Below are 12,500 nucleotides of genomic sequence, written 5' to 3' on the forward strand. Positions count from 1 at the left end.
GTGACAGGTAGCACACCACGTCTTTGATAAGAATTGAACCTTGGACACCTTGAACATCAGCACCTGTTTTAAGCAGGGTTGAATTAGATTGGCGAATCCTTTTAACTAGTCTTACTCCTATAAGATAAATTGGTTTCGGCATTTAATAAAGCTACTTGCTTTGATATTTACTTACTCGTTTGGGGGATATTCTGTTAACAAATGCTAGCCACCAGATATGTCTCTCAGGATACTACTTTCATCCAGTGCAAATAGCAGAGAACTTTTCCTGGTCTGAAAATACAACTCACCATAGTCAGAAAAGCCCAACAATTCTTGAACAGTGGCGTGCTGTAGAGCTTTGGCTGTATTCATGACTTGAGTCAAACTCAGTCACTGTTTGATTCAGAAACACGTTGGTCCACTGTTGGTGAGGAAAAAGAGCTGCCATCATTTTTCGGAACTTGCAGTCCATTTATCATACCTACTCTACTGCTCTATATAAATTTCTGTTAAACTATCTTGCAAGCTAATGTGAAAGCCAGCTGCATGAGACATGGCTTATTATAAGGCAGGGCCTCTCTACTAAAAGAAACCAAGGTAATTTTCATTAGACATACTATTTTGAAAGTCCCTTGGGCCATAGTTTGCCCATGACTGCTGTACAGGGTTACCTAATCCAACTCATAAATTTATATGGGTACCTAAACCTTCTACTAAATCTATGTGGTTACCTAAACCTACTAATAAATTTATATGGTTACCTAAGCTTTCTATTAAATCTATATGGTCACCGAAACCTTCTACTAAATCTTACTCAAATCCCACCTTAAGATTGATCAGTAATGTAGAGGAGGGAGGGGGAAGTAAGCCTTGAGTAATGCTTTTATTTGGGTCAGCTGTATAAGCTTGTATTAGGGGAAGGCACAGTTGCAAACTGAAGAGCTGCTCTGAGTGGCACATACTCTAGCTATGTCACCACATTTGATGCAGTCCTGCACACAGGAGAACATGATATTTTTGGTTGAAATGCCTTTGATAGTAAATCTGCTTTATTTGAATTAACCATAGATTCAACAACAACTACACTAATTAATGATCTTGCTGTTGCACCCATGTGTCAGTCAATTTTTCATTTTAAACTGAGACCTCTGTCAGCAAAGACAAGAAGCAGCTAAATTTAGAAATACCCTTTACTTTAACTGTTATATGAATTATATTAATAATTCTGAATTAACTGAAGATCAGAAAGCCATCAAGGCCATTTTTGTATTCTTAATATCATATTTGATAGAATGGCGGTAAACTGGCAGAAACTTTAGCACGTCGGGTGAAATGCTTAGTGGTATTCCATCTGTCTTTACATTCTAAGTTTAAATTCTGCTGAGGTCGACTTTGCCTTTCATCCTTTCGGGGTTGATAAGTTGCATACTGCGATCGGTCTAATTGACTGGCCCCCTCCCCAAAAGTTTTGGGCCTTGTGCCCAGAGTAGAAAAGAATATTGCATTTGATAGAATAAAAGACTTATAGGCACTAGTGTAGCTAGAGTGTGTGTCAACCAGGCCAGCCCTTCCGTTTGCCACCCCCATACCCCACAAAAACCACATATTGCCTACAGCAGTCCCAAAAGTAGTGTCCCTATAAAAGTGCCGCTTGGGGTGGACTGCCCCCTACCCTACCCCCCACCCCAGCTACAATCCAGTCATTTTGCCACTTTAAACCCTCTACATTCACTATCATACAGTTATACTTTTCTGTAATACTACCACATAGTAATATCTTTCTTACATAAATCTCCTATAATTTATTTATATAATTTACTTATAGCACTGAGAAGGAAATCCTATGTTATTCAATAGATGTAGTACAGTTTTAAACTTAACTTCACCTCCCATTAGTCTTAATCTACAATAGCCATCATGCTATCATTATATCCACCTTCAACACTAATTATTCTACTAATTAACAGAATTTATCCACTAATTCCCTAGTCTTCAATCTCGGGTTATCCAAGTACACTTAAATCTTTGATTCAACTTTCTCTAAGGACATTTGATGCCAATAAAAGAAACCAATATCAAAACCAATATTCAACTGTTCTCATAAAGTACATTTAGAAATACAATCTCTAGAAAGATCACCGAAGAGGTCTGAGCCTCAAATTAGTCAAAATGCTTTATATTTCTAAAGGGAAATAAATATTTAAATTGCTATCAATCAAGACATGTAGACAAATGGGTGACTACTCAAAGCAAAAGTTCATCTCGTAAGCTACTTTTACCTGATTTCATAAAGGACTGAAATAGAGCTTTGCATAGTTCTTCAGGAACCTCTTTCATGTCTAAGTACGTCTGCATAAATATCAAAAATCCTTCATAGTCGATTGGCTAGAAAAGACAAAAAACAATGAAAACAAATATTACTTATAAAAGCAATTATCTTTGGTATAATAATGATGATGATGATGATGATGATGATGATAATGATAATAATAATAATATTTGTTATAGCTTTGATCCCACTTTCCGTAGTCCTACATAAAATCAAAGTGCACTATGAGCTGAGAATGAACAGACCTCGTCTCAACCACTTTCTCTTCATGGATGATTTAAAACTGTTTGCAAAAACAGGGCCTGAAATGGAGAGGCTGGTTGAAACTGTGCAAATGAGCAGCAAGGATATAGGTATGACGGGGGGTAAAACAGAAATTTACCCAGAATTTATAAGGCAAATTAGAAAATGGAGAGGATAATCAATGGACAAACACCAGCCTGTAGACATTCATTTATATCTGTTTATTAATTGATTATAATCATATGTATAAGTAATCAAAATAAACAAATGGAATAAGCAAGTAAACAAGTAAATAAATAGATAAATAAAAATAAACAACTGACTAAGAATAAATGAGTGAAAAAAACTCCGTAGTAGAAACAGCTGTAAGAGCTTAGTATTTTTTCACTCATTTATTCTTATTTTGTTTATTTTTATTTATCTATTTATTTACTTGTTTTTTTTTTTGCTTATTTTGATTACTTATACATATGATTTCAATTAATAGATATAAATGAATGTCTACAGGCTGATGTTTGTTGATTTATTATCTTCTCCATTTTCTTATTTGCCTTATGTATGTGTGTGTGTGTGTGTGTATATGTATGTATGTATGTATGTGTGTATGTATGGATGTGTGTATCAACACAAGACTTCTTAAGGGTAATATGATGAATCAAAGTCTCAAAACTGGATCCCCAGAATGGCCAGAGTCCAATGTAAAAGAACAAATGGATAAAATAATTTGAACATATTTTAGAATCTGATTTAATTTCCTTGTTGTGATGTTTCACCGACATTACTGAGAGCCCTATTCTTCCCTGCCCCCACCAACTCCTGCAACACCACACCCAGAGAAAGCCAACCAAATACTTAAAGGCAAACTACATAAACTAGTTAAACCTGTCTTATAGAACTCACTTGTTTGATTGTCATGATTTAAATAGCAGTTCTATATTGTTAGATCAGCTTTTTCAGTAGGTAGGCAATGTCATACCTGCTAGATATCAATCAGTCGGCTGTTAGATAGATCTACTATGATTTTATGATCTAGTCCACTTCTTAACAATACCAAAACTACCCCATATACATGTATCATATATATATATGTATATATATATATATATATATATATATATATATATATATATATATATATATATATATACATACACACTTAAATATATATATATACAGAATGAGGTGTTTAGTTCACTATATACACACACACACACACACATATATATGAAGTGGAAGAAACCTGTGGAAGAGGTAGACCCAGGAAGACATGGGATGAGGTGGGGAAGCATGATTTTTGGATGTTGAGCCTAACAGAGGCAATGACAAGAGACCGAGACCTTTAGAGATAGGCTGTGTTTGAGAAGACCCAGCAAGTAAAGTGAGATTGCAGCTGTGGCCAATTCCAGTGTTGCATAACCAGCCCATTTAAAAGTATCCTTGAATTGTCAGGCGATATGATGTGCTTGAGAAGACCTGCTGAGTCAAGTGAAATCGAAAATCGTAGTCATGGCCAGTGCCGCTTGACTGGCACCCATGCTGGTGGCATTTAATAAACCCCATTTGAGCATGGATCGATGTCAGTTCCACCTGACTGGCTCCCCATGCTGGTGGTATCTAAAAAGCACCATCCAAACGTGGTCGATGTTAGTGCCCTGACTGGCTCCCATACTGGTGGCACATAAAAAGCACCCACTACACTGTCGGAGTGGTTGGCGTTAGGAAGGGCATCCAGCTGTAGAAACCTTGCCAGATCAGAGGAATAATGTGGCTGGGAAGCAAACTTCTTACCACACAGCCACACCTGTGCCTATTGATTAATTTTATTTTCCTGTATTTTTATAAGAAGCCTTGATAATATAGAGGTTTATCCCAGTACTTGCTTCATCGAAACCTTATTTTACTAAATTCATACAATTCTTAACTCTACAAACAGAAACCATTTTCAGCTTCCAGTTATATTTTTTTACAAGTGTTGAAAGGCAACATACAAAAGAATGTCATCAGATGACCTGTTAAGAATTAAACCCCTAAGGTTCCTTGTAGAATGGCGAGTTTCAAAATGGGCTGACGTTGTGTGTTGAGAGAAGTATCGGTGATTTAGAAATCTCTAATTTCTATTGCATACTCAATGTAACAACCAAAATCCCTGTCAGCAAACTCTTTGTTGCCATTCAAATGAAAATCACCACGTGCTTTAGAATCCAATTAAAAATGAAGGTCACTAATTGATATTTTGAAACTGAAATCTTAGAAAATTAACAAAGTATAATGAGCTTCAAGTTTGGTAGAAGTTGTTCATAGGTTTATAAATTGTTTCTAGTAATCACCGTCTGCCTATGTTGGGAGTGGGGATGGGTAGGGTGTAAAATAATGAAGGTATTATAACGAAGGAAATGTTTACATCGTCACTTAATTAGATCAATGTCACAGCTAAATCATTAAATCATATAATTTTAGACCAGCATGCTCATCACTCAATCATCCACCACTACCATTATAAGAATGTGATAGTCTATAGCTAAGCAACTCAAAGAAATATTCTTCAATTACTTAACTGTGGTACATCAGATCTATGCAAGCAGGCATGCCTGAATGTTAAGAAACTTGCTTCCCAATCACATGGCTCTGGGTTCAGTCCCACTGCGTGACACCTTGGGTAAGTATCTTCTACTATAGCCTCAGGACAACCAAAGCCTTATGAGTGAAACTGGTAGACGGAAACTGAGAGGAGCTCATCATTTATATATATATATATATATATATATATATATATATGCATGCATGTGACTTTGTGTCTGTGTAGGTCTCCTCTCACCACCTGACAACCAGTGTTGGTGTGTTTACATCTCAGTAACTTTGTAGTTCGGCAAAAGTGACCAATAGAATAAGTACCAGTCACCCATGCATACCAGCCTCCCCTCTTCGTGCCATTGATGTTGTCCAAGGGAAAGGCAAAGGGGCCGATACAGCTTTGCACCAGTGACATCACAACTCATTTCCACAGCTGAGTGAACTGGAGCAATGTAAAATAAAGAGTCTTGCTCAAGAAAACAACAAACAGCCTGATCTAGGAATTGAACTCACAAGCTCATGGTTATAAGCCCAATGTTCTAACCACTGAGCCTTGTGCCTTCACTAATAATAATAATGATGATGATGATAGTAGTAGTAGTTATAGTATTAACAACAACAACAACAACAACAACACTCAGACAGTGCAAACTTCCACCAAGGCAACACCAACATCCTCTCAATGATTAGCCAGAGATGATTTTTAAAATGAGAATATCTGAATTAAACTCGACTTCTCTCACAAATGCAAATACTAAAAATGAACCCAACAGCTCTCAAAAATTAAGTAAAAAAAGCAAAAAAAAAAACGCAAAATAATTCAGAATCCTTGGCCAGTACTGGATCAATCAGTTCGTGCCAGTCATGAGGCCAAACATCCCTGAAAGTTTCATCTGAATCCATCCAGTGATTCTTGAGATATCTTGTCCATGGACAAACAAACAAACAAACATGACTGAAAACAATATGTCTGCCTTCGCTAAGGTGGAGGTAATAATGATGGTGATGATGAATAATAATAAATGCCCTGATGCAGTACCAGGCACTGGCTCTCATGGCTTCTGATCTTAACTGATTGGAAGTGTTATCATGTACATGTAATGTCTTGGTATAAAAGATGGGCTACAGCAAATATTCTGCTCAGTACCACAGATTTGCTTGTCAGTTGTTTGACCTTAACCAGTTGAGCATGTCTCTTGGTGGCTGATGATATGTGCATCTCTGATCACGAGCAGAAATAGTGGGGGAGCATTATAGGCATGTGTTGAGAGTAGTTCTTTGGAGTTTGAATAATTCAGCTTTGAAAGCATGAATGTTTTGTTCAACATCCTTAAACAACCCTTATTCAAGGACCTTTTGAGTGGGATGGGCTACTTGATCTGAAGAAAATTCTAACTGGGCCCACCTGCAAAGTCCTGCACTGTTTATCTTGATATGAAATCACCATGTTGTGCACATATGGTTGTGATGTATGTACCTGGTAGTGGAGGCGCAATGGCCTAGTGGTTAGGGCAGCGGACTTGCGGTTATAGGATCGCGGTTTCAATTTCCAGAGCGGGCGTTGTGAGTGTTTATTGAGCGAAAATAGCTAAAGCTCCATAAGGCTCCGACAGGGGATGGTGGCAAACCCTACTGTACTCTTCCACCACAACTTTCTCACACTCTTACTTCCTGTTTCTGTTGTGCCTGTAATTCAAAGGGTCAGCTTTGTCACACTGTGTCACGCTGAATATCCCTGAGAACTACGTCAAGGGTACACGTGTCTGTGGAGTGCTCAGCCACTTGCACGTTAATTTCATGAGCAGGCTGTTCCATTGATCGGATCAACTGGAACCCTCTATGTTGTAAGCGACAGAGTGCCAACAACAACATGTACCTGGTGTACCTTTATCAGACGAGTAACCATGATGGGTATACTGGGATTCATATATTTTACCCCAGTTTCACTTTGATGGCATGCGCTGCTCTCTCACTCAGTATTAATAATAATAATAATAATAAATTGTTGAGCTTACCTGATCAGGATTGTAATTTGAAAGGACTCCATTGGGACTAAATTCTTGCATAACCTCCTTAACTTTCTTGGGAGAAACTGAAAGCAAAGAAAATGTATTTTTCAAAATCTATTCATAACAGGTTTGTTCTGTCTGAAAAGATACATTCATTGAGTAGATAATAAATTTAATAAGTCACAACACATAGATCACTACCAAGTTTACATAACAAAATCATTTGGATGCTAAAGCAAAATTTTCTGCCAAACTCAAAGTAAATATATGGGAAACATTTTACTACCGATCTTGAACTGAAACGGTCAAAGATTCTACAGTTTCTCTGCAGAAAGGAATAATTGAATCGCCATAAAAGATTCAGCTTGGCATTGTTGCCTTATCATTGACTTTTTGATAAGAAAATGGGAAAAAAAGAAAGAAGCAATTGATAGATTTTGACTATGTGAGTGGTAATTTAAATCGCTATAAACAGCAGAATGGTGCAATAAAATCTCTGCAGGCACTGCAGGAAAAGTAAAACTAATAGAATTGGTAAAAAAGAAAAAAGTAATAGAAACAAAAATAGGATGATAAGTGAAAAAGTTCTTTAGAATTGACCAATGAATGGCAGATACCAATGCCATATCACTAACAAGGAAACTGATTATGTAGAAGAGTTCTGTTGTTCTTTGGTTTTGCTGCTTAGGAAAGTGATTTCACAGAGTCTAAGAGAGATAAGTGTTTTTTCTAGTTGACAGTCCCACGTGCTGTAATATCTTGGTACAGATAGTAACCAAGGTAGTGTTATTGTTGATATTGTTGTTGTTGTGATGTTGATGGTGATGGTCATGGTAGTATTGTATTTTTGTTGATGCTGTTGTTTAACACCAGGTCAAACCTGATTCAACAGACCTATGGCCATAGACATTCCATAAAAAATAAGTACCAGTTGGACATAGGGGTCGATATAATTGACTATTCTTCACCTGCCCGAAGCCGCCCTTGTGGGAAAAATTCAAAATAATAATAATAATAATAATAATAATGACGTCTGCCGATCAAACTCCCAACCCACAACTAATTAAGTGTATATATATATATGGGCAACACACACACACACACACACACACACACACACACACACACACACTAAATAAAAAAATGTTAGTAAGTAAAAGTGTTTTAAAAATGATTGTTAAATTTTCAGATTAAAAAACTCACAGTTCGTAGGGAATAAATGTTTGCCGATCGTATTTGAAAAAGATGTGTGACTATTTTTTTCTGTTGTTATCATGGTGAAGGACGAGTTAGAAATAACTTACAATTCCCACCAATTAGAATGAGATATGTATGTATATATGTATGTAGTATTAAAGTGAAACTGTCATTACAGTATCGAAATGTGATTGTTTCAGTTTTGATACTGAAATAGTTTTCTTTTACTGTCAGTGTTTCTCCTTCCTTTCTTTTTGTATTTGTTGTTGGATTGTTCGTAAAGGTTCATAAGAGAAAGTAGGAGTTGAAAAGATTTGTATTAGAAAGAGAAAATTAGATTTTATTAGGGAGGAAAATGTTTACTCATGTAGTTTTATAGATTTTATTCGTTATTAGAAATTTCTTTGAGTGAAAAAATGACGCAGTAACCTAACAAATTGTATTTAGAATATTAATTGCGATTCTTTAATCCAAGAAATTTGGAATTGTGCAAATGTATGAATTTCAAACATACACACACACAGAGAAAATCTGCCTTTTATAGTATATATATATATATATATATATATATATATATATATATATATAAATAAATATATATATACAGACACACACACACATATATATATATATAGATATATGAGGGTGTGCTGAAAAGTTCCTGGCTCTAAGGGTGTCATGAAGGGCTTGGTTGGAGGCCCAACCAGCAAGACAGATGATTGCACCAAGTTCTATTGACTGTTTTGGCACAGTTCCTATAGCTGACTACCCTTCCTAATGTCAATCACTATGACAGGCTTCTGCACAGTCTCCCTCAATTAAATTCAATTTCTGACAACCAAATTCAGAAGGCATTGATTGGCTAAGGGCCATAGTAGAAGACGCTTGATGTTGCCATGCATTGGGATTAAACCTGAAACCACGTGGTTGCAAAGCAAGCTTCTTAACCACGCAACCATGTCTGTGCCCTTTATCTTTACTAAAACTGCTATAATTCATATTGACTTCCTTATCCAGTTACTTTGGTCTATGTTGTGTATAAGGTTCTTAGCAATAACTGTCCCTATCAGGTCTGTGACATCTGGCTTATGCTTTAACTCTTTCGTTGAGATGTTTCTTTCGAAATATACTGCTTTTGTCTCGGTTAATTCTGGAAATAATTAAGGATTTTATAAAATAACTGTCACTATTAAGCAGGTGTTTGGAACATAAATTAAAATGAAATTCTGATGGAAGGTTTTAATTTAAAACAAGCAAAGTGGCTAGTTATAAAATCTCTGTAAGAGGTGACAGCAGTAACTGTACAGGCAAGTAATGTTTGTTGCCACTCAATGTGGCTATTCCATAGGAACAGACATAACTGCAAATTTTAACCCCAAGAAGACACTTCCTATAGCTGGTTAATGATGCAACCTGCATCGAATATACTGCAAGTGGGGGAGCAAACCCCTACCGCCTTCTAGCAACAGGACCAGCAGATCAGCCTGGTTTAGATCTCTTTAATACTGGGAATTTGTATCATAGAACCAATGGTGGTTTCAGGTGGGTTGGTATCGAAAGGGTTAATCTGGCAAGAAAAGCCAAATGTGTTTGATATTTCAACACTAACCCATTGGTATTTAAACCAGTTATATCCAGCCCAAATATTCTACCTGTTTTATGTTCAAACTGGCCAGATCAGGACTTTCACACCGACCTTGCAGTGTCATTCTAAAAATATACAATCACATCATCAAGATTTTGAGTCTATGAGCTAATGCAGGATTAATTCAAAACAATCTGAATAAATAAGCAATACATTTGACAAAATAATCTGAATGCTAAAGGTTTAATCTATCTATCTATCTAAGGTGAGGCCACAAATGGAATCTTCCAAAATGGTTATGTAAGAATTAGCCCAATACAGTATACCATCAGTGTACTGACACTGTCAAAAGTAACAGTTGTTTTAAACCAGAGCTAAGTGATGTCTCTTGGGAGAACGTAAAAAGACTCTTGGTTATTTTCATATTCCTGACTGTCATTTTTATTCTTTCATTTCACAATTGATGTGAAATGCCAAAATATCATATTGAAAAGATCAAATACAATAAATTTAAATTAAATTTTTTTTTTCTTTTGATTTCATGTCAAGAATTTAATAATTTAAGATCTTTTAACGAAACAACACTCGTTCATTTACAACCACATGAAAGCACTATTTTTCTTAGTTCATAAAAAGAAACAACAGGCTCTTGTGTTTTTTGTTTTATCATTTTTGTTATTTTTTTTTTAACCAGAGATCAGGCCTGAGTGAGCAGATCTATGATCAAAAGTGTTCCATTCACAATTCTCCCGTCCTGTGTTATGCACAGTACACCATCTAATATTTCTTTCTTTATCTTAAAGAAATGCCACCACCACAGCTCACAACTACTATTGCCACAACTACCAGGACATCACCACCACCACTACCACCATCATGCCAATACTATCACCATTATCACTACAACACTGCTAACATACCACTGCCATAACTACCATCCTCTCCACTACCACCACCACCACCACTAACTATGCTATTACTTAAGATAGTCTAGTGCAGTGGATCTCAACCAGAGTTCATAAGGCCCTTGGGGTTCCACATAAGAATTTTTGCTAAAATTCAAGTGCAGTACATTGGTTATACTTCTACAATGCACAAAATATGTTAACAATTTTTTATACCATTCATCATCATCATTTAACGTCTGTTGTCCATGCTGGCATGGGTTGGACGGTTTGACCAGGGCTGGCAAGCTGGAAGGCTGCACCAGACTCCTGTCTGATTTGACAAGGTTTCTATGGCTGGATGCCCTTCCTAACACCAACCACTCCAAGAGTGTAATGGGTGCTTTTACAAGCCACCATCACCGGTGCCATTTGTGTGACACCAGTATCTGCCATGGCTGTGATTCTACTTGGCTTGATGGGTCTTCTTCTCAAGCACAGCATAATGCCAAAGGTCTTGGTCATTCACCATTGCCTCCATGAGGCCCAACACTCGAAAGGTGCTTTTCATATGCCACTGGCATTGGCCACTTTGCCTCTGTGAGGCCCAACGCTTGAAAGGTGTTTTTTACATGCCACCAGCATGGGTGCCATTTATGTGACACCAGTATCAGCCACAACTATGATTTCACTTGGCTTGACGGGTTTTCTCAAGCACAGCATATCACCAAAGGTCTCGGTCACTAGTTGTTGTCTCTGTGAGGTCCAAATTTCAAAGATCTGCTTCACCACCTCGTCCCATGCCTTCCTGGGTCTACCTCTACCACAGGTTCCCTCTACAGAGATCGGCACTTCTTTACACAACTGTCCATTCCTTATAATATTTAGTTATAAAAATGTAATAGGATTCTTTAAACATCGAATACCTATGAGGGTCCATCTCAGTAAAATAGGAATCACAAGGGATCTATAGGTAAGGTAAAGGTAAAGATTTCTCCTTGATTCATACTAACTCATGTAGGCCAGTTTTCTGATTTCCATGGTGTATGTATATTCCCATTTTGGACATGACACCAATCCATTGCAGGATTACCCATTTTTGCCAGCTGGGTGGACTGGAACAAGATGAAATGTAGTGCTTTGCTCAAGAACACAAAGCGACACCCAGTCCAAGAATTGAAACCACAATCTTACGATCATGAGTCCAACACCCTAACCACTAAGCCACATACCTCCAAGAGGTCCATAGGCAAAAAATGATCGAGAATCACTGGTTTAGTGGTATGATAATAATTACAGTAGAGCAGTGGTGATCTGAAGTGATAATGAGGTGGGGAGAATCACCATTTTAATGTCCACTTTTCCACACTAGCATGGGTCAGACAGAATTTGCTAAAGCAGATTTTCTATAGCTGGATGCCCTTCCTGTCAACAACCTTCACTGGTTTTCAAACAAGGTCATATTTCCCTCCTTGCTAGTTATGGTTTTCATTGAAAACTAGAAACAAACAACTTCTCTTGTATAACAGTGATGCTCATTTACGACCATCACATGACGTCAAGACAATGGTATGCACACACACACACACACATGCACATATGGATAGATAGATAAGTAGATAGATAGATAGATATTTATTATTCTTACACAAGACTAGTTGACAGTGAGTTCAAAGTGTCAGCTACCTAAGCCAAATTTG

The 12,500-nt window shown here is 37.0% G+C and overlaps 1 protein-coding gene across 30 annotated transcripts in view; it reads right to left on the reverse strand.

Annotated features, from left to right (window-relative positions):
• The window catches only part of LOC106879787 (diacylglycerol kinase beta), a 398,611-nt gene that overhangs the window by 106,312 nt on the left and 279,799 nt on the right, over nucleotides 1-12,500 (reverse strand). For all 30 annotated transcript variants that reach the window (XM_089364501.1, XM_089364493.1, XM_089364500.1 and 27 more), the window contains 3 exons: nucleotides 7,141-7,217; nucleotides 2,262-2,367; nucleotides 1-63 (listed from right to left, as the gene is read on the reverse strand). The exon at nucleotides 1-63 is cut by the window's left edge and continues 36 nt beyond it. In XM_089364501.1, the coding sequence (XP_089220627.1) occupies nucleotides 1-63; nucleotides 2,262-2,367; nucleotides 7,141-7,217 (246 nt within the window). The remainder of the gene's footprint in view (nucleotides 64-2,261; nucleotides 2,368-7,140; nucleotides 7,218-12,500) is intronic.

The sequence above is a fragment of the Octopus bimaculoides genome, chromosome 16 (genome assembly GCF_046866305.1).
Source record: "Octopus bimaculoides isolate indiv1 chromosome 16, ASM4686630v1, whole genome shotgun sequence".
Taxonomy (NCBI): Eukaryota; Metazoa; Mollusca; class Cephalopoda; order Octopoda; family Octopodidae; genus Octopus; species Octopus bimaculoides.